General features: G+C 38.3%; 1 protein-coding gene across 5 annotated transcripts in view; it reads left to right on the top strand.

Moving 5' to 3' along the window:
* Window positions 1–2,929: 2,929 nt before the first annotated feature.
* YTHDC1 (YTH N6-methyladenosine RNA binding protein C1) overlaps window positions 2,930–23,404 on the top strand; it is a 98,470-nt gene continuing 77,995 nt past the window's right edge. For 2 of the 5 annotated variants that reach the window (XM_075544248.1, XM_075544247.1), the window contains exons 1-9: window positions 2,931–3,294; window positions 12,207–12,308; window positions 12,456–12,784; window positions 12,906–13,308; window positions 15,590–15,679; window positions 16,144–16,197; window positions 17,057–17,151; window positions 20,200–20,308; window positions 20,502–20,619. In XM_075544248.1, the coding sequence (XP_075400363.1) occupies window positions 3,267–3,294; window positions 12,207–12,308; window positions 12,456–12,784; window positions 12,906–13,308; window positions 15,590–15,679; window positions 16,144–16,197; window positions 17,057–17,151; window positions 20,200–20,308; window positions 20,502–20,619 (1,328 nt within the window). In that variant the 5' untranslated portion in view covers window positions 2,931–3,266. Of the gene's footprint in view, window positions 3,295–12,206; window positions 12,309–12,455; window positions 12,785–12,905; window positions 13,309–15,589; window positions 15,680–16,143; window positions 16,198–17,056; window positions 17,152–20,199; window positions 20,309–20,501; window positions 20,620–23,404 lie in introns of all 5 variants that reach the window. The other 3 variants (XM_075544251.1, XM_075544250.1, XM_075544249.1) reach the window with 2 other exon arrangements.

Below are 23,404 nucleotides of genomic sequence, written 5' to 3'. Positions count from 1 at the left end.
CTTCTTTGCCCTTTCCCAGGACTCAAAGAATAGGCCTCCGTTTTTTGGTTCTTAATATCTCAGGTCATGGTGGCTGAGCTGTGAGTACCCTTAGGACTGATTGTCAAGTGCAGCTGTTGGAGGAATGAATTGGAACACCAGTTATTTTTTTTTTTGCTGTCTTTCTTTCTTTTTTTTTTTGTAAGTGAGAGAGTGAGTGAGTGACTTAGTGAGTCAGTGAGAGAGTCAGTGAGTGAGTCAGTGAGTGAGTGAGATAGTGAGAGTGAGATAGTGAGTGAGAGTAAGTTAGTGAGAGTGAGGGAGTGAGAGTTAGTGAGAGTGTGAGAGAGTGAGTGAGAGTGAGAGTGAGAGAGAGTGTGAGTGAGAGAGAGTGTGAGTGTGATAGAGAGAGTGAGAGTGAGGTAGTCTGGAACACCAGTTATTTTATAGAGAAGGAACACCTTCACATATTTCAGGTTTAAGCAGTAACAAGATGTGCAAGTATGGTGAGGGTTAGCACACATATTGGTTTGGGAACATTTTCTTGCACGGTCAGCTTAGTTTAGAATGCCTCGACTCTGTTCTGTCCTGCCCACTTTAATTTCTCATAGGGAACATGGGCTGCGGCTTCCCTTTCTGCAGCTTCTCTAAGCTGGCGTGGGGACACATTCCTTACCCAGCAGAGTATAAATCCTGGTTTACAGTCACAAACTATTCATTTTACTTTCATTCTTAAGGTTAAGAGCAAACTATATTGAAGTGATTGCACATTCCTACTTCTGAAAGGAAAAGCAAAGGCTGGTCTGAGTGCAGTGGGTTTTTGCCATGAATAACAAGCTATGTAGACTCTCTGGGGCTAGGCTGCAGCAGTTCATTGAGGTCTGGTGTGGCTTTGGTTAGATCCAACCTGCCAGCTCTTTTCTTCGTACATTTTGCTGGGCCATGTTTTTAATCTCTGCTAGGGGGGATCACGATCCGATTTTATTCCAGGCTCACGATCATTACTTTTATGTTATGGTCTTCTGATGACTCAACTGGATATCAGGGATAAGGTGGTGATGATGATGTGGTCTGTCCGCAGCAGGGCCAGACTTCTAAACTCCCATGGCATTGTTCTTTCTTAGCTTTTAACTTCTAGTTCTCTATTCTGATCTCAGCTTTACAGTAGTAGTTGAAGCCTGGTAATCATTGCAAGGCACTTTGGTGCTCAGTTCTGTTAATTCACAATTGCCACTGGTTTAAAAGGAACTAGCCCCTATAGAAGTTGTATTAGGATTAAAAAATAATTAGTGTGATGATCCCTGAAGTCTGAAAAGGATTTTTGACCGTTTGTTTTCATTTCGCCCATTTTTCCCCCCTCAGGAAATCCTTTACCGTCATTTTTTTTTAAAGCCAACGTTTATCTAGAGCACTTCAGCTCTATCTCTTCTGGTTAAGTTAACCTCACCTGTTAATAAACAATACTTGGTAGCCCCATTTACCTATATATGTAATCTTTCCTAACCTACGGAATAGCAATACTTACAGTGTATGACTTGCACTCTTTTCTGAATTGAATCTTATAATCCTTTAAAATATTACAGCAATTCTTTGAGAATATTTTCAATTCCCATTTATAAAAATACTAAAAATGGTTAACTCTCTTTAGTTGGCCCCTGAACTTATAGCAACCCATGCACAGCAGGGTCAGATCATTGACTTACATAGCTCACCAGGATTTTCTGCCTAGTCTATTTTAGTCTGGAACCTCTAGAGACACCCAAATAAACCAAAGTCTACAGCAACAAAGCTGATTCCAGCCCACAGTGATGCTGTATAAGGTTTCTGGGCTGTAGCCATCTTTCTCCCCAGGAGGAGCGGCTGGTGACTTGCAGTGGACAATCCAGTGTTTACCCTACAGTGCCACAACAGGCAAACCTCCACTGACACTCAGGTGGTGCCTGTATGTGAGGTGCGTTAGCCAGCAATCAAACCTGGCTCTCATGCTCGGAAGACAAACATTCTACCCCGAACCACCACTGGTGCCCTCGGGGTGATCATGATTCTGTACAGTGGGCATCGAATAACGTACTCTGGATAGACTACTTGTCTTTGGACCTTCACTAAATCAAACGAAAGAAAACTCAAAACAAAACTCGTTTCAGAGACTGTAAATCTATTTTTTTTTTGAGACTGTATATCTTAATAGGAGTAGAACGCCTCATTTTCCTCTGAAAAACCAAACCAGTGTCTCGCAAATAATTCTGACTCATAGGGACTGTGTCTGAATTGAACCGCGATGGATGAGGTTTTCAAGGCTGCTGGTCTTTTCTTTCCAGATCGTTTAAGCTCACTTCACGGGAACTCCAATTGTATTTTCACTCCTTTAGACTTATAAAAGTTTCTTCCACACGTTTCACTACATTCTCTAGCTAAGTAATTTTCGATCCTTCCTGTAGTTCCAAATGCCTGGAATTCACTGTGTACCCCCGCCCCGACAACCATTGAAACTAGATAAAGTTACAAAGCACAATATAATTCCTTACCCCAAACTAAAAAATAAAATCGAAACATGCTTTTCTGCCAAATTACATCCAGTGTTGCCTTGGGTGAGCCTTTCACATGGAGAAAGCGGCAGCCTCCATGGAGGCGGACCGGATCTGCTCTCAAGACTGTTTTCCAGCGCGGAATCGTGCGCACTGTGGAGCGACTTGGAAGGAATACGCCCCACGTGACTCCGCCAGGCCCAGCCTCAACCAAGCGTTAGGCCAGGGTCCACCCGCGAAAGTGCGCAGCCGCGGCCCGCAGCCTCCATAACCTGGGTAACCGAGCCTCCGGAAACAAGCGTTTCCGGATGACGGGGACGCGGCGGGGGGTGGGGCGACGTGACGTGATGACATCACGATGCCTCCCTCCGCCCCGTTTCGCCCTGTCCGCACTGTGACGTTCCCAGAGAGGAACGAAGCGTAAACAGCGCAGGGCATTGTGGGAGCGGGATTGTTTCACGCAGGAAGCAGGCTCCATTTTAGCACCGCCCGCAGCCGCCATCTGTTCCCCTTCCCTCCCGTGTGCCCCTCCCGTTCCCAAGTCCAATTGGGAAGCCTGGGTCCAGGCCGCAGGCGCCTGGAGTGAGTGGAGGGGAAAGTAAAAGGGAGAGTCGCGAAGGGTGAGCAGTAGACACTAGGTGAGAAGCGCGCGGCCTGGCGGACTGACCCACGGACGGGCCCGTGCTACTGTTGTGGCGCCCGCGCGAGTCCCGTTGAAGAGGCGGCAGCAGCAGTAGCGGCAGCGGAAACAAGAGGGGAGCAATGGCAGCCGACAGCCGGGAGGAGAAAGGTTAGTTCGGAGGCGAGTGGCGGGCGGAGGCGCGGCGCGGGCCGGGGACCCCGGGGCCTTGGTCGTTGCGGGTGGGGGTGGGGAGGGTAACCCGCCGCGCGCGTCGCCGGGAGCCTCCCTCCGACGTTTGGACACATTGGAAAGGGCCGGACCTGCCCTTTCGCCCGCAGTCTCGGTGCGGCCTAAAACTCCATCGCGGCTAGGGGTTCTCTTGAATTCCGATGCTCCTTTTTGTTGGGCGTAATGCTCATTTCCTAGTAGGATTATGCGGATGTAATGCGCAGGTTTTTAGGTGAAATGTCTACATGGCGAATGCCGTTATCAGAACCGGCAATTTAGCGAATGAGCGTACTTAAGAAGTGCACGTGAATTACCAATCCTGAGAGATCTACAGTCAATTTCAGGGAGTTCGTGTTAACTAAACAATGATTAAATAGTGCCCGTTTTGTATCTATTTGGGGAGTAGGATTTTTTAGGGGGAAGAAAAGATCGTTAGGATTTAGGTCTGGCGAATAAGCACTGGATGTTATTTTGATAGAAACGCTATGTGTCGATACGAGAGGGCACAACCAGGAACCAAATACGTAGGTGGAAGTGGTGGAGAGTTCGGGGGATAAAAATTGATGGGAAATAGAAAATTTTAAGAAAAGATGTTTAAAGAAAATAATGCCTTTTGATATATTGACCACCCTGGGTCCTGGAAGTGTTTATGTATTTGCTGTATTTAGCATTTTAGATGGGAGTCTTTCCGTTTCTAAGTTTGGAAGGATTATAACTGATGAAAATGGGACACAGCTGGTGGTGTGTAATAATTTACAGTGTGGTTAATTATTTGGAGTGTGGGCTTTTCAAAATTGATTTGAGTTAAACACACTTTAGGGTTGCCTGACCCTCTTTTAATATTCATGTTCCTTAGTCCAGAGTCTTCACGTCTCAGTGATCTTTGTCCTCACGGTGGGTCCAAATACACTTCAAAACACAAACTGAGCCAGCCTTGTACCATATAAGATTATCTTTCCAAGAGTTCCACTGCAGTTAAATTGGTGGTGGTCGTGGTGTGTGTAAAGATACCATTAAATCACAGTATTAAGTTTTGAAAACATTTTAGTACATGACTGAATTTTGTATCCTTTTCATGTAAGGTTTATTTATTTACTTATTTATTAAAAGATCATTTTACTGGGGCTCTTAAGTTTACCAATCCATACATCAAGCATTTTTTTAAACATATGTTGCCATCATTAATTTATAAACTTTCACTTTCTTTTGAGCCCGTGGTGTTAGCTCATTTTCCCCTCCCCCCCATATCATATGCTTTGAGAGGAAATTTGATTATTTTGAAGTAGTAACCCATAATCCAAAAAATTATGGATGTGGGGAGGCAGACAAATTTGATTCAAGCTTTAGTTGGAGCCTGGAACAAACTAGTTTCTAGGAGTCTTGCTGTTATTTTTGACGATAAAATGGAGATAGTAAGGCAGGTAGTCATGAGATTAAATAGCAACATCTACATAAAACAGTTCATAAAATCATGGTTTCTACCTGAAAGCTTTTGGTTTTGCCACCCTTCCCAGTCATGCTGCATATCTAGATGGAAGAATCAGTTCTGGGTTTTCTGGCCTAAGTCACTACTTCATGCCAGTCTTATATACTGCTGCAGGATTACCTTTACAAAACACTGTTTTGTCTTACTCTCCACAAATTGTATTTGTAATCAAAGGTCAAACTCATTTAAAAGGTTTTATAAAATCTTTGTCCACCATATCTTTCCAGTGTTCTTTTTCCCTACGTTAAACTAGGAAGAGAATAAAATTTATATACTCAATAGAGTTTAAGAGGAGAAAACTTATGGATTTCATCAGGGTTGATTCTTGTTTAAAGTGAACCGTCAGTGAGTGAGTGCCCTTCTATGAAGTGTGCGTGTGCAGAGAAAGAGAAAAGGAATACATTTTATTTCTTGTCCGTCCTTTTGGTAAAGTAAAAGTTGACAACTCAGAGACTTAGGGTCTGCCTCTAGTTTATTTGGGTTATTTGCTTTATTCTTTTAAAAATACAACAGTTTTTTGTAGCTCATCTGTTTGCAACTCTAGATTCATTCATTCAGTTGATAGCTCACTGGTTGCTAGGTGCTTGGGGAGTGGAATTGGTGGGAATGTGATTAAGATTGTTTTCTTGGTTTTAAAGTGATTTGGTTATGTCAGTTTTATTTTCTCTTAAGATAAATCTTAAAAAATCTCACCCACTTCTAACCCTGGAGAAATTTAAAAGCCAGAAAGGAGTGGATTTTATGGTATTGGTAAAGGAGACTTTTAGTAGTAAAGTTACCATAATTATTATAGTATTTTAAGCAGTAAGAATTAATTCAGTCAACATTTGCTGTCAATTTATGAGCTATATGTATGTCTGAGTGTGGTTGTAATAGGGTGAGATAAACCAAAACCAAATACAAAATGTGTAAAACTCAAGTATTTGAATTCTTTGTTGGGTGGACAGGAAGTTGGAATGTTTTACAACTGCATTTCGAGATGAAATGGGGGCCCAACTATGTAGAGTTAACAGTTGTTAGTGGAAAGTAGTAATATCACATTAGTAAATTACCCCATTTCTACAGAAATTGCTTATTTAAAGTTGGAACAGGAAAAGTTCTGGAATAACCCACTTTACAAATAGGGAAACTGAGGTACAGAGCCTCTTCTATACTTGGTCTGTGTTACTTACCAAAGAATCTAGAATTAGAATGGCTACTTGTTTCCTCCTGCTGATAGCTGATTTGGGAATAGAGGGAAGCAAGGTTTTTGTTTTTTTTTAAGCAGGTTCATTCTTGTTCTACCCTCTGCAGGAAATCTGTTACCACACCAGATACATTGAATCAGAATCTACATTTTAACAGTATCCCCAAAGGTTTCTGTAGCTCTTCCCAGATTCTTAGGAGTCCTGGTGGTATAGTCAAGACTCTGGGCTGCTAACCTCAAGGTCAGCAGTTAGAAACCACTAATCAACTCTGCTGGAGAAAGATGCGGCTTGTGGCACTGGAAGGAATCACAGCCTTAGAAACTGACGGTGGGGAGGCGGTGGGGTGTTAGTACTACTCACTACACTGTCACAGATGGTCCATGTGAGTCGGAGTTGACTGGAAGACAGTGAGTTTAGAGTTTGGATCCAGATTTTTATTGTGCCTAATGTATATATAAGAATGACCTGGAGATCTTTTAAAAAAATGTAAACTCTAGTTCAATGTACAGGTGGAAGTGTAATATCTCAGTAGGTCAAACTGGGAAATGACCTGTTTGAAACAGTTGAAAAGCTTAATTATAGATTTCTTGGGAGTTTTAGACTTTAAATATTAGCTATTTCTTTAATAATTGTAATCACTAAGAAACTGAACTTAAAGGGAGAAGGGAATGATAGGGGCGGGGACTGTGCAGATGTGCTTTGTACAATTGATGTATGTATGTGTGTGAGCTGTGAGAAGAATTGTGTGAGCCCCAATAAATTGTTAAAAAAAAAAAGCTGAGAGGAGCATGCAATGTATTTAATAAAAGTTGCCTGTGTAAAAAAAAAAAAAAGAAACTGAACTTAATGATTGAACAGGTTTCTACAGGAATCCTTCTGATTCCTGTGTTAATTAAAAAAAGAAATATACCAGTGTTAAATTCAGTGTTTTTAAACAAGAAGTAAATAAATAGGGGGCTTCAAAAGATTTTTGCAAAAATGGAATGAAAAGATAACAGAATTTTTCCATTAACTTTTTGAAGCTCCCCACATAGACATCATTTCTAGTGTTAAAAACAAACCCCTATCTTGTTCACAAAGTTCCAGGAGTGCTGTTAATTTTTTTTCTCTGCCATCTTGTTGATCCCTGTTCATAGCAATCCTAGAATAGAACGGCTCCTGTGGGTTTCTGAGATGCTCAGTCTTTAAAGGAGTAGAAAGTCTTGACTTTGATTAGTGGTGCAGCTGATGGTTTCAAATTGCTGGCCTCCTGTTGAGTAGCCCAGTGTGGGACCCATAATGCCGCCACCACAACGCCTTTCATGTGCTGTAGTTGGGTCTTGATGCCCTGAATACGTGCTTTAGTGGCTTTATTAATAACTGATAATTATATGATCTGTATTTGTTGTATGATAGTCAAACCTCATAGTTTTTCATTTAAAGTTTTACGTGTGTACACACACATATACACATATATGCATACTGTAGCCTTCACAAGTTATTTTAGGATAAAATTGATGATCCTGGTCCATTTAGTTAGTGCTTTATGAATCATAGAGTATACAATTGAGAACCTATTTTTTTACCATCTTTATTGTAAAAGTAACATTTCATGTTTATGATAGAAGTAGGATGGGCAATTAAATATGCTTTCATATCAAAGGAGCACTGACGTGTGGGTTATGCCTTGAGCTAACTGCAAGTCGGTGATTCAGACCCAACAGCTACTTTATGTACAGCCTTGGAAACCTACAGGAACAGTTTTACTTTACCCTACAGCAGTGGTTGTCAACCTTCCTCATGCCGTGACCCTTTTATACAGTTCCTCATGTGCTGGTGACTCCCCCAACCATAAAATGATTTTCGTTGCTACTTCATAACTGTAATTTTGCTACTATTATGAATTGGGTGACCCCTGTGAAGTGGTTGTCGCGACCCACAGTTTGAGAGCTGCTGCCCTATAGGGTCACAGAGTTGGAGTCAACTGGCATTTTGGTGTCATTTTTGTAATCCTTAGACCTCATTTGTGTATAGTTTGGAAGACGAAATTTGAGTGAGTTAGGAAATAAAAGTCTTAGAATTTTATTTGCAGGAATGACAGAAAAATAACTGAGAGGATGGTTTTCAAAATATCAGAAAAGAGATTTCAGGACATTTTGTTCCAGAAAATCAAACCAAACTCAATGCCATCAAGTTGATGTCAACTCACAGCAGCCTTATAGGACAGAGTAGACTGACCCTGTGAGTTTCTGAGACTGCCTCTACAGGAGTAGAAAGCCCCATCTTTGTACCTCAGAGTGGTTGATACTTTCAAACTTCCGACCCTGTAGTTAGCAGCCCCACCACATTACCACTAAGCCACCAGGACTCTTAGCCTCCTCTTAAAAGGGCCTCCCTCCAAAAAGGGGCAGGGGGTCCTATCAAAACTGACTTTGTAGTGTGCCTGCTGGCAGGCAGAGAGAAAGTTCATGGTGGCTGTTTTTTGGAATTCCATAGGGCTGATCTTGTGATCTTGATATATATTCTTGGAGGACATTGGATGATCACAGAGACTTATGAAGACATTTCCAGAACACTGAAAACAGAAAAAGGCAGGAAAGTTCTGCAGATTCCCCCCACATCACGACAATGCTGTCTCTGCATCTGCTCATCCTTTCAGGATAACAAGAGCTGTGTAAGAATTTCTCTGGGAAACCATACCCCATCTACCCTACAGCCCTGAATTTTTTCCCCTTCAGAATTTTCTGTTCCCCAAATTTAAAATTTAAAAGGAACACAATTAGGCCTTTAAGGACACTAAAATTCTCACTTTAACATGTATGCCAGTGCAAAATTCTTTAGCCATCCACAATAGACTTGGCAGGGTTTATTGTAATCTGATAGAGGTAGGTTAAATAACTCATCAGGAGATGATGCGTTTATCCACCCTCCTTTCCTGTTCATAAATACTGATCTTTTTATAAATGTCAGCGGTAGTGAAACTGGAATTGAATAAGACTCAAAAACTTTCTTGAAGTTACCTAATTATTGGGAGTGACCTGGATTCCTTATATTCCAAACCAATTATCTTTCCCCTATATGTTATATTTCATTGAATACATTCGTACTTTCAGAGGTGAAAGTAAGAACATAATTATGACAGGTTGATAAACTCTAAAAGGCCTAAATATTTTAGACTTTGGGCCACATAAAATCTTTGTTTTGTCTTATTTAAATAAAAAACAACCTTAAAGATATAAAACCCATTCTTAATTTGGACCAATATAGCTCCCCCTCCCTCAAAAAAGGGTGGAGCCCTTGGCAGCATTTAGCCCATAAACCTTAAGATTGCTGTTAGGTGCCATTGAAGTTGGTTCTGAAACACAGCAACCCTGTGCACAACACAAGAAAACACGATCCGGTCTGCACCATCCTCATAATTGTACCCGTTCCTGGACCCATTATTGGAGCTGCATGTCAGTCCATCGCACGTAGGACTTTCTTCTTTTTTTCTGTTTCTCCACTTTATACCAAGCTTGATGTGTCCTTCTCTAGGCTCTTGTTTCTACTGACAGCATGTCCAAAGTATGTAAGTCTAGGCATCCTTACCGCCAAGGAGCACTCTGGCTGCAGACAGATTTTGTTTGTCCTTTTCACAGTCCTTGGTACCTTCAACTCAAATGCATCCTTCTTTGGTTTTCCTTATTCAATGTCAAGTCACCTACATATGAGGCCATTAAAAGTAAAGTGCACGTCAGTCCTCAAAGTAATATCTTTGCATTTCAATACTCTATAAACAGATCTCGTGCAGCAGATTTACTCAGTATAATGCATCGTTTGCTCTTGACTCTTGTTGCCATGAGCAGTGATTGTATATTCAGGCAAGGCAAAATTCTCACAACTTCATCCTTTTCACTGTGTATCATGAAAGGTGTTGTAATAAGAATAGGCTGTTATTCGTTGTGTTGAAAGGTTTACATGTTTCTAAAACTAATTTTTGAATTTGGTTTATGTAAATATTAAAGCTTGTTCAGACAATGTTGCCATTTTTTGCTAAAGGAAAATATGAATTAGGGATATCTATAACTTAAATTAACATGTGCAATTCTGTTTCATGCTATATCAATGTCATATATATGCAAAGTATACATATAAATGTATATAAATGTTGAGCCTTTTGCTCTGGTATTTCTAATACAGTGCTAGTGATTCAGGAAAAGATTTGTCTAGTTCATTGTTTATTTAATTGCATATTTGTGGCACTGAGTTCTTTCCTTGGGGATCTGCCCAGCTGTCCATATCTTGGGAAAATAAAAATTGCTGTCTATACTTTGCTGTTTCTTTCCTTGAATAACCTGCATTTGTGGTCTTATTTTCTGTATTTTTATATTTTTATTTATAGTTTTCTTCTTAGGCATTTTTGTATTTTCATTTACTTTATTTTTTTGTATTTTCATTTTCTAGAAGAAATTTGTCTTATTGTTTAATCAGGACTTTTCTACATATACAGACATTTCTTCCTTCTCATTGGTGGAACTGTGCAGTATGTTAATACTGATTACCCATAAATTATTTTCTTGAAATGGTGATATTCCTTGAATTCTCTATTGAGCTTCTTTTGTTTCTTTTTTGTTTAAGCATTGCTATTTCAGGTATGTTTTGTCTACCTGAGCTTGGTTGACTATTGTATATCCCTTTGATGAACTGGTAAAAGTACGTATAAATGTACTAACAATTAGTTATAGGAGTTGGCAGATCTGAAACCCTGCTGACGAGTTTGTAGACCCCATATTAATAATTGCTCTAACCAGGCTTTGGTCTTACCCTGGTGCCCTATTGTAATTTTGCCATCTCATCAATTTTGGGGACTTCTTTTCTTTCCATGCCTTAGATTTGAAAATATTTTTGATAACAAGAGTAAGTACTTAAGAGTGAATAACATGTCATCTTAACTTTAGTGCATTAACAACAAAAAAGTCAGGTCAAAGTGGTAGATACTTGATTTATTTAAAGATTCACTTTGTTCTTTTGGACTTGATGGCCTGGTCAGCATTTGGGGGCAGCAGTGAATTTTAAGTTACGCTCATTGGATATATTGATATAGTCACAGCTCACTTCCTAGAGCTAGTTACACATTTACAACCCATACCAATATCTTACAAACTTTTTTGATTGTGTACCAGGCTCATTACTAGTGAGGTCTGGAGGCATAATGGTTACTCATGCGCTCATAACTGCAAGGTCAGCAGTTCGAAACCACCAGCCAGCTCCAAGGGAGAAAGACCTCTCTATTCCGTTAAAGAGTTACTGTCTTGAAAACTCAAGAGGCAGTTCTGCTCTGTCCTATAGGGTTGCTGTGAGTCGGTATCAAATTGGTGGCAGAGAGAACACATCAATAGTTTTTTTTTTCTTTAATTTTCATATTGACCCACTTTTACCTATGCAGCATGGGTACAATAGTAAAAACAATTTCTTTTCCCCTTCAATCACACATTATCCAAATGCTGCATTTTTTTTCATTTGTGTTTTCTCTGTTTATATATTTATGTATATACTTAACATGCATGAACCAACATGCATAACTTTTTCTTCCTGAATATTTAGGCAGATACAGACATGATGGTCCTTTGCCACTAAATATTTATGTATGCATTTAAAAAAAATAAGGTCTTTTTTTAAAAAACACTTAACCATATTACTATCAAAGTTTTAGGCATGAACATTAAAATGCATGCTACAATCTTCAAACTTAGTTCATATTTGCCAATTTCCCCAATTATATCCCAGATCCTATCCTACATTCCCTTGTTTTGTGTTTTTACATATTCTTTAATCTAGAATAGTTCTTCAGTCCTGCGCATATGTGGAGAATACACTTTAGTTTGAGCATATGATCTCCTATGACTAGATTAAACATTTTTCGATTTTTCCCTAAGATACCACACAAGCACTGTTTTATTCTCCGGAGATCCATTTTGTTGATTTGTCCCTATTACTGGTGACACTTAAGTTTGAGTATGTAAGCTCCTGGTGAACAACAAGTATCTTTTAGGGAGTACGCAGCCATGATAACTCAAATAAATGGGGTTATAGATTGCTGACTTTGTAGACCAGAACTCTGTACCAGCTGGGGTATCTTGATTCACAGACTCTGATGGTTATGCTCTAACATGGCCTCAATGATTTTTAAATATCTTAAAATTTTGATGTTTTCTTTTCAGATGGGGAGCTTAATGTTCTTGATGATATTTTGACTGAAGTACCAGAGCAAGATGATGAGCTGTATAACCCAGAAAGTGAACAAGATAAAAATGAGAAAAAGGGTATGTAAAGTTTCCATTGCTTTGGTAAAATAGCAACAGTGTAAATGAAAGAGATTTAATTGCTGAAGAAAGTGACTAGCTTTTGTATAAGATAAAGAGAATACCACAAACATTTTATTTCTTTTTTTTTAAAATCATATTTTTAAGGATCAAAAAGAAAAAGTGACCGAATGGAATCTGCTGACACCAAACGACAAAAGCCTTCTGTTCATTCAAGACAGTTGATATCAAAGCCACTGAGCTCATCTGTGAGCAATAACAAGAGAATAATTAGTACAAAAGGAAAGTCGGTCACAGAGTATAAAAATGAGGAATACCAAAGGTCTGAAAGAAACAAACGCCTAGATGCTGATCGGAAGATCCGTTTGTCAAGTAGTGCCTCCAGAGAACCTTATAAGAGTCAACCTGAAAAGACTTGTCTCAGGAAAAGGGGCCCTGAAAGGAGGGCCAAATCTCCAACACCAGATGATTCAGAGGTAGTAACCATTATTGCAGATATAAACCAGAAAGCCGTTCCTTTTGAGGCTTTTAGAACTATTTATTCACCCTACCTTGTCTGTTATATGACTGCTGATTCCCTTTTTCTTTAAACATCAGAGAATTGGGCTTGATGTGGATAGACGAGCAAGCAGATCCAGCCAGTCTTCTAAGGAAGAGGTGAACTCTGAAGAATATGGTTCCGATCATGAGACTGGCAGCAGTGGCTCTTCTGATGAGCAAGGCAACACGGAGAATGAGGAGGAAGGAGCGGAAGAAGATGTGGAAGAAGATGAAGAGGTAGAAGACGATGTAGAGGAAGATGAGGTCGATGAAGATGGAGAGGAGGAGGAGGAAGAGGAAGAAGAGGAGGAGGAGGAAGAAGAATATGAACAGGATGAGAGAGACCAGAAGGAGGAGGGAAATGATTATGACACTCGAAGTGAGGCTAGCGACTCAGATTCTGAATCTGTTTCCTTCACAGATGGATCTGTCCGATCTGGTTCAGGCACAGATGGATCAGGTACTACTTTTTATATGTAAAAATTGTCCTTGAGAGTTATTTTGAGAGAATTGAAGGGATGTTAGTATGATTGTTAATTGTTGTTAAGTGTTAGAGTATACATAATCTTTAGATCTACATAACTCAGTGACTTTCCTAGCTGTACACTAGTATAAACAGCATCCACGTCTCATCCATTGTTCCTCTGTAAGGAAGTGTATTTCAGGTTTTTAATGGAAAGTTCTTAAGAATTTCATTCCAATTTACAAATTTCTCAGTGAATTTCTTGAGAATTGTCTTTGATGAGCAGGATAAGCAGGAGCATTGTGGTGGCAAGGGCCCCTCTGGTGAAGCTTTCCTTGGTGTTTTAAGCCAGTGGTTCTCAACCTGTGGGTCACCCAGGGGTCGTCCGATTTAACAATAGCAAAACTGCAGTTATGAAATATCAATGAAAATGATTTTATGGTTTGGGGGTCACCACAACACGAAGAACTGTATTAAAGAGTCGTGGCATTAGGAAGATTGACAACCACTGCTCTGAGCTGAACTTGTCTTATTTGTAAGTGAAACTAACCAATTCTATGAGCTTTCCAAAATTAAGAGGATAATTTATTTTTAAAAAATAGAAACTCAATGGCCATTAAATGGATGCTGACTCAGAACCCTATAGGACTATGCGGAACCACCCTTTTGACTTTGAGACTAACACTATATCAGAGTAGAAAGCCCTTTCTTTATCCTAGAGAGCAGGCCGATGATTTTGAACTATTGGTGTGGATCACAGTCCAACACATGACTACTGTGCCACCAGGGCTATTTTATTACTTGAAGTATGTGGAAAGGAGTTCACTTTGTTTAGGGGGATGTTCTATAAGGATGATCATTGATGATTCATTCTTAGCTATTATTTTTATAAAAGTGCTTGTTTTTTCCTTTTATATTTGTTGTCCCAGGCAGGTTCAAGGAAAAGGAGACCTACCATAAAAATACTTACAGTAATAATATATAAATATAGGAGAGCCTTATTCATATGTTGTTAAACACACATATGCGCGCGTGTGCGCACACACAATTAAAAAATGCCAAACTAGTCTTGAAATGGTACTTATGTGATGAATAATCCAAGCCTTCTATTGAATGAAGATTTCTACTTTCCTATGGAATGACATACTCCCATGAGGTCCATTACAGCTCATAGCAACCCTGTGTAGAGTAGAACTTGTTGGTTTCAGTGGCTTTAAGTGCTTATGAGAGCACAAAGCCTTCTGTTGTCCAACTGCTGACAGCAGCCACTACATCGTTTTTAACACTTTAGGTCTGAATTTCCAGTGAAATTTTAGGACCAGGTAAACGGGTCAAGAAGAATGAAATTGTACAGACAAAATAGTGACTAAAGGAAGCATCGACAACTTGAAGGGTTTATTGGAAAGCTCTGGATTCTGGGATTAAACAAGATTTTAAAAACGGTATAGAAGTTAATATAGACTGGGATTGGGAGCTTGTTAGTGTGATGAGGAATGATAGTTTATTTTTTTTCCATACCAACACAGTGATGCTGGTGCATAGAAGGGAAACAAAATTTTTATTGAAATAAAGTAGTGAGTTCCATTGAAGATATTTTTGTACTTTGGAAAACACTTTTATGTCATAAAGCCTGTGAAAGCCGAAACCAGGGTAAGTGAGAAATTTGCCAGAGAAAGGAAACACATCTTGTTCACTAACTGATAGAAAAGTGTAAGACTTTACTTTGTCCAAGTGGAAAATTGGGGACCCAGGAAAACAAGCCATGCTCCAAGGGTTTGAGGCTCTAACAAGTTTCACTGTATAGACAAAACTTCTGGGGTGGCATGAATGGCTAATGCTCTGGGCTGCTAATTGAAATGTTCATGGTCTGAGGCCAAGTTCAGCTAGAGGCATCCTGGAAAAAAGACCTAGTGACCTACATTAAAATATCAGCCATTAAAATCTTGTGGAATAAATATAATTGTAAGCAGATAGACTTAGAATCAACTTGCTGGTGGTTTTATATACAGGATAATTAAGTTCCTGATTTCAGTACAGGCATGTGTGTTTATTTGGTTGCAATTTAGGTGAGAGACAACGAGATGCCCTCATTTTTGAACAGTGTCTTTGAAATGAAACATTCTGAAGAAATAGAGAGGTCAATAGAAAGATAAGCAATGACTAATAACTTAATGACTATACAAAAACCAGGTACATAATGATATATTCTAGTTTGAATACCTGTGTCAGTTTCTATATTGTGATTTGAAAAAACCCAATGTGTTTGGATTCCTTTTAGATGAGAAAAAGAGGGAAAGGAAGAGAGCTAGAGGCATATCTCCAATTGTTTTTGATAGAAGTGGAAGCTCTGCCTCAGAGTCGTACGCAGGTATTCTCACGACTTGGTTATATCTCACTGACTTGAGTGTTATTTTGCTGTGAAGGTTGTAGTTTAGTGTGAACTTGTTGATGTCCTTTAGTATTGATTTTTGGCATGTTTGATGTAGTACCTCTAGAGGAAACTAAGCTTTTTTTTTTTTTAAATCCTGTTCTGTTACTGCTTAAATGGAATTCTCCCCCCTGTTTTTCCTTGGAAGATGATGATTCAGTGACTAGTTTTCTGAGTGAGAAACTGTTCAAGTACATATATTTACTAAAAAAAAAAAAAAAAAAATTAAAACAACCCAAAAAAGCAAAACACTCGTACACATGGAGAAGTATTTTATTGTGTGTGTGGGTGCGCCCGGAAGAATTATTTGTCTTGAATGAGAATTATATGTGACAAGACTGTAGAAATTTTGTCTTATCTCTATTAAAGCTCAATCTGAACAAATGTACTTTGGCTAAATACAGGTTCAGAAAAGAAGCATGAGAAATTATCATCTTCCGTTCGTGCTGTCCGAAAAGGTATCATTTAAATTTGAAATTGTTTTCATTGCATGCTGCATAAAGTAATTATTTTGCCCTATTTTCCATGAATAGTTGGTTTTAATGTAGTAATGTTCCGATATATTACGGGAGGGGAGCGGAATTAATTCTGTAGTATCACACAACTCCTTGTTTACTTTGCGCACGAGCCATTTCAGGATAATTCTGTTTTCAGACATGCCTTATGTATGTCTGTATGCCTGTGTATTAAATTCTAAATCCACTGTCGTGGAGTGCATTATGACTCATAGTGATCCCTCATTTGGTGACTAAGGCTTTGTAACTCTTAAAGGGAGCAGAGAGCAACCTGCTCTTTCTCTCACGAAATACTGGCCCTGTGAGTTTAAAGCACCGACTTGGTTAGCATCAGCTCAACACTTACCCAGCAGTGATACCAGAGATCCATTTATCTATCTATCTATCTATCTATCTATCTATCTATCTATCTATCTATCTCTGTCTATCTATCTATCTATCTATCTATCTATCTATCTATCTATCTATCTATCTATCTATCTATCTATCTATCTCTGCAATAACGACCCTTCTGTAAATGAGGCTGTATAGAATGTTGTAAAATATGTAGGCATTTTTCTACTTAAATATGGATCTGGCATATCGGAACATTACTAGATTTGATTAACCTTCTGGCTGCAAAGTGTTGATTTCTTTTGTTAGCTTTGCATTTCTATGTGTTGTGGTTTAGCTTCCCAGGTTGAGTGGGTGATTATGAGTTTTTATGTTTTAAACTGGGTTGTGGAGGGTTAATTTTAGTACAATTTTTACTCCTTTATGTGATAATGGCCTAGCTTAATCAATTTGGATTTCTTTTTTACAGATCAAACCAGTAAACTCAAATATGTCCTGCAGGATGCAAGATTTTTCCTCATAAAGAGTAACAACCATGAGAATGTGTCTCTTGCCAAAGCTAAGGTATTAGCATTAGCTTTTTGAAATTAACCCAATCCTAAAAAATTTTAGTGGACACTTGGAATTCTCTTGAACATGTTCTATTGCCATGAAAACTATTGAGATAAATGGCCAGTTACCATTTACCATCTGGTTTGTTACTGACTGGGCAAATATTTAGGGCTACAATGTTTGCGTTCCCCTGAAGTCTTCTAAAAAATGATTTTAAGAGTCAGAGTGATTGATAAAGATAATAATTTTTATGTTATAGAAGATGTTTGTTGATTTCTGTGTTTGTATATTGTTTCAATGGACTTTGTTTTTCATTTGTGCTTTATTTTCTTATACAGTTTCATTGCCACCTTATCCATATACCATACAGTTCAATAGTTCAATCCTTCAATCAGATCAAGAATTGTACAGTCATTACTACAGTTTCAGAACATCTTTTCCGCATGGTTAAATCGCTTTTAAAATGAGTTGTGTAATCACAATCAGTTCTAGTGCTCCCTTGCACCTTTGTATTTTACGCCTCTAATCTCCTTGCCCTTTCTAACACCCACCTCCCACCTCTAAATCCCCTATAAGCCCTTGCATCATTTCTTATCTCTGCATCCACCCCTTCTGTGCCTCACAAACTGGGAAATCCAATAAAAACTATAAAAAAAAGACAAAGTGGTAAGGATAAAAGAATAATGTAAAGATAAAAATACAAATAATGAAAATATTAAGTGAAAAAGAAAAGGCCACTGTCATTATTTTACAAGCCTGGGGAGAAGTTTTTGTCATGAAAAACACACGACATAGTTGCTCCCAGAACAAACTCAGGTTGTATCCTAGGACCCAAGTGTCAAGTTGGATCCAGCACGATCAAAATGACATTGATGTCTGTTTGATAGTAAGGCTGTTAGAGACCCTTGTCTGTAGGTAATAGGTATCAGTGTCTTCATCTGACTAGTTAACTCTGCAGATGAGTTTTGGGCTCCCACTAGTGCTTGCTTTCTATCCTGGTGTCACTGCCATCGAGTCCGTTCAACTCACAACTGTATAGGATAGTGTAACTGCTTCTGTGGGTTTAAGAAGTTGTGACTATAGGAGCAGAAAGCCTCGTTTTTCTCCCACAGAATGACTGGTGGATTCCAACTCCTGACTTGAGGTTGGCACCTAACTCGTAATCCATAGAACATTCAGTAACATCTTGTCCATCAAGCGTTTTATCTACCTAAAGATCTGTGTAATTTTTGTTGTATTTAGAAAGAAAAATTGCCTAACTGCCCTTATGAAAAATAACTTCTGTTGGAGCCAATGAACTTTATTAGTGACTTAATTTTATAGCTCCTACCTTTTAAATTTTTGTGAAAGGAAATAATTTCCTTGTGGGTAATTCTTTTATTTAGAGGAAAAGGGGAGAGTTAGCTTAAAGACTTCAGCTGTACATTGTTAATTGATTGGGGTGCAAAAACTCATCAATTAAATATCTGTGGTTTTATGAGTTTCCTTGCAGGTTTTTAAAAAAAATCATTTTATTGGGAGCTCATACAACTCTTATCACAATGCACACATATATTCATTGTGTCAAGCACATTTGTACATTTGTTGCCATCATCATTCTCAAAACATTTGCTTTCTGCTTGAGCTCTTGGTATTAACTCATTTTTCCCCTCCCTCATGAACCATTGCTAATTTATAAATTATTATTTTGTCATATCTTGCACTGTCCAACGTCTCCCTTCACCCACTTTTCTGTTGTCCATCCTTTCAGGGAGGAGGTTATATGTAGATCCTTGTAAAGGTTCCCCCTTCCCACCCCACCCTCCTTCCACCCTCCTGGTATCCTCAGTTCTGCACTTGTCCTGAAGGGATCATCTGTTCTGAATTCCATGTGTTTCCAGTTCCTATCTGTACCAGTGTACATCCTTTGGACTAGCCAGATTTGTAAGGTAGAATTGGGATCATGATAGTGGGGACTGGGGGAAAACATTTAGGAACTAGAGGAAAGTTGTATGTTTCTTCATTGCTACACTGTACCCTGACAGGCTCATTTCCTCCCGGACCCTTATGTAAGGGGATATCCAGTTGCCTACAGATGGGTGTTGGATCCCCAATCTATACTCCTCCTCATTCACAATGATTTGATTATTTGTCCTTCGTGGTTTTAATTATTTTTTTGAAGCTGAAAACTAAAGTTTTGTATTTCTAGTGAGGTCAAGGATTATCTATAAAATTTTATACATCATATGCTAAATATCTAATCGAGTGTTATTCTTTTCTTTAGCTGGAGTAGACTTAGACATAATTTAAACAGTATGTATTAAAAGATGGTACAAATGGAAAGATTTGGTTTGAACAGATTGGTTTTAAGTAAATAATAGTCTTACCTTCATTTGTTCTTATTTTCCATAAGTGAATGAGATTTAAAAGATATGAGTGAAACCATAAAGAACTTGGAATTTAAATAGAAAAAGCTGATAAATTTTAGACTTTAGAGAAGCTTTTTACTGTGGTATATACAAACAGCAATTTGAGATAATTTCTGAGGTGCAGTTTTTCAGGAAGTCAAATGTTGATCAATTTGTGATTCACCTTTAATATTGTATAAAAATGGTTATGGTTTCAAAATAATTTGGTGGGGGGCTTGGTTTCATTTTCGGGAGGACTAGTGGCACCAAGGACTAGATACTGGATTGCTAACTACAAGATCTCAATTCAAACACACTAGCCACTCTGTACAAAAACAAAGCAAAACTGTATTCCCAAAACTGTATTAAGATCATTGTGATTGGAAGACAAAATGGCAGTGTATTTAGTTTTATTATGCAAAATTCTACCCCTAGAGATTTGACAGTATAGCGTGTTTACTAGTTGCTCTAGTGATTTTTTTTAAGAGGTGGTAATTGACTACATTTCTCTTGAACTTTTTCTAATTTACTAATGGTAATAATAGCTGATAAATAAGATGTTAGTTCTTATTCAAATGGCACCAAAATCAGCAGCCTTTCTCATTTGCAAATAAATTTGGAAACATTGCCTTTTGCGGTCAATTTCAATTTGTGATTTTTTTTTTATATATAGGGTGTATGGTCCACACTGCCCGTAAATGAAAAAAAATTAAATGCTGCCTTCAGATCTGCAAGAAGTGTTATCTTAATATTTTCAGTAAGAGAAAGCGGAAAATTTCAGGGTAAGGAAAAAATAATTTTGACATAAGGAATATTAGTTATATTGACATCACATGTTATAATTTGATTCTCTTAAGGTTTGCAAGACTCATCAGATTCTGTGTTGTGTAAGATCACGAGCATTTATATATCATAATTTTTATATATAAAAGCTATATTGGTATCTATATATTGTGTGTGATTTGATTCTTTTAGGGTTTGCAAGACTTTCCTCAGAATCGCATCATGGAGGATCTCCTATACATTGGGTGCTTCCAGCAGGAATGAGTGCTAAAATGCTGGGAGGAGTCTTTAAAATTGACTGGATTTGCAGGTAAACCTTAATACTTGAACCTATATAGATAGGGTCGGGATCCATTCTTTTTAATGAAGCAGCTAGTGAAAGAGAACAAAAGGCACAATTGATTAATAGTAGGATGTGCCAGCCTAGGGACTAAAACCTTACCATCGGACAGTGAAGTAACAGAAATAATGGTCAGTCAAACAGTGCTAGATTGGTTAATCGCAAAAACTATGTACTCAAGTCATGTTCAAGATGTGTAATACTTACTGAATTGATGTTTTCTGGAGTAAGTTACTTGAACTCTTAATTTTTCTATATAAAATAAGAATTTCTGTTAAGAATGAAAGAAATTTTTAATGAATTAATATACTTTGGTCTTTGTCATCAATAAGAATACACACTTGCATGAGCTGAGTACTTTATGTTTTAATAAATGAGTTGTTTCTGTAGGTGTAGTGCCTACATTACTTGACTCAATATTGCTTATTGAAAAGCAGATTCCTGAGACCCACCCCAAACCTGTTGAATCTCAGATGGGTATTTTGTTAAGTGCGCTAAAGTTTAAAGTCAGGTGAGGATTTTAGTGGTGGATGGGAACGGGATACATGAAAATAACTTGAGTTGCTACCGTGAATTGATAGTTCAAGGTAGGACTGAACTGTGAAAGGTATTCATTTAGAAATGAATAAAATGCAGGACTTCGTAAAAAAATTCATGCCAAATAACCCACTCCACTGTGGTTTACAAGGTTTCTCTCGTTCCATAATTTTTCAATACCCAGATAATTATATAGAACATAAAAAATCTCTCAAGTTTTATGTTTCGCCTAATCAGTTGGGCCTATATGGTGAGCCTTTTATATCAGAGTCCCTCCCCTGGACTGTAGGACTCATCAAGATAGCCATTTGTAGGTTTCATAACACATTGGCTCAAAATAGAAATTGTTAAGATGCTTGTTCTACAAGATGATACTAAATGAAAGAACACAGTAGGGATGAGGATATAAATGAAAGACCTCCAATTTCTCCTTAGTTTAATTCTTTTCATCTCCTATAGTTTTATTGTGACAAAATTCATATATACTTCTCATAGTTCTTATATTTTACAAGAGCTGTATATATATCACAGAATCAGTTTTGTATCCTCCCCCTTCCTGTGTTCCATTATTTTCAGCCCAGTTCTCCTCAAATACCCCTGCCCTTCCATCCTTGATAAGACATTAAAGCAGTTATTATTGCTATCTACCCATGCCACCTGTGCTTCATAAACGGGGAAGCATACCCCCAAACAATGTAGTATTAGAAAAGAAAGAAAAGCATGCCAGCAATGTTAAAAGAAGCCAGAGGAAAGCCTTTTGTCAAGAAATAAGCAATAGATATTTAACTAGAAAAAATCCAGAATGGGTCAAGAGGGAGAGCAAATGGCTAGGTATCATATTATACCATAGTACCACCCACCATTATCGAACAGCAAGGCTATTCATGCCCCTGTACTGTGGTCAGAGGGCATCTGCCAGAGGCTTAATCAAAATAGTTCCTTTCCAGATGAATTTTGGGCCCATATTTTTATCCATAGCTTTCTACAAGGTGGGTGCCCACAATTTAAGCTCTGATAGCTTTCCCTTGATTATATTTAGATTTTTGTTATTTGCCATCTTTGGATAATATGGGCTGGTGTGCTTCGTGCATGTGGACTTGGTTGACTCCTCACTTAATTGGCAGCTTATTTAAATGTAAGCCCTTATGATTCCCGCTTCTGTTCTTTTTGATAGCAGGACACCATCTTTTCTTCACACTTTGCTGTAACCCCCATATTTCCAGTTATCGCTTCATAAAGGCGAGTGTTGAGCAGGGCCATCTCATAAGAACTAGATGTTCCTGGTTGTGGCTTGAAATAGTAGTTTAATTCTTTAAGAGCCCTGGTGGTGCTTTTGAGGTAGCATTGGATTGCTAGTTAAAGGTCATTGGTTCAAAACCCACCAAGTGCTCCTTGGAAGAGAGAGAAAGGATGTCTGTTCCTGTGAAGATTTGCATCTTTTAAAACCATGTAGATGGGAGCTGTGAGTGGAAATCAATTTGATGAATGCTTGTTTGTTTTTTCGCACAAAATTTAGTGATCCCTGCTGAAATGAACTATTAATGTAAAAAAAGAGAATGGGGGCTGCTCAGACCCTCTGGAATGTAGTCAGTACTGTTAGAAGAATCTCAACCCCAAATTACTAAACAGCTTTATTTTGGTTCTTGAGTATTTCATTATTATTTTTCTCTTCTGTGATATTTTTATAGTCCTTGTTTTTTAATTTTTCTTTGGTTTTGTGACTAGATTTTCATTTGTTTTACTAAAGCCATTCTTGCAATGGCAAATTAGATGGAATATAAATTCCTTTTTGATAGTACTTGTTTCAAAATTTTATCTTATGAACATTCACGGTAAAACACACCATTTGAACAGTTTCTACCTGTGTATATCACAGTGACATTGATTAAATTTTTGAGTTGTGCGGCCACTCATCTGTCTTTTCTGTGTTGTTGCTGCCAGACGGCCCCCACCCTCCCTAAAAAGCTCATTCTTAGAATCTTTACTCCAATCTTTTGAACTGCTGTTGTCAATTTGATTCTCGTTTCCAAAGATCTTGAAGAACACAATGTTCAAAGCAGACATTATGTACTACGTCAGCCAGCCAAACAATATTTAGCTTGAAGATGACTTCATGATTTGGTTTAAAGTGTAGACATTATCCCAGAGCAGTTGATTCAGGGCTTCATGTAGCCTCCTGGTTTGCATCCCTCCTCTCCCTTTAATCAGGATTCCACTG

Source organism: Tenrec ecaudatus, chromosome 3 (assembly GCF_050624435.1).
Source record: "Tenrec ecaudatus isolate mTenEca1 chromosome 3, mTenEca1.hap1, whole genome shotgun sequence".
Lineage (NCBI taxonomy): Eukaryota > Metazoa > Chordata > Mammalia > Afrosoricida > Tenrecidae > Tenrec > Tenrec ecaudatus.
This window is presented reverse-complemented; position numbering and strand designations above follow the sequence as displayed.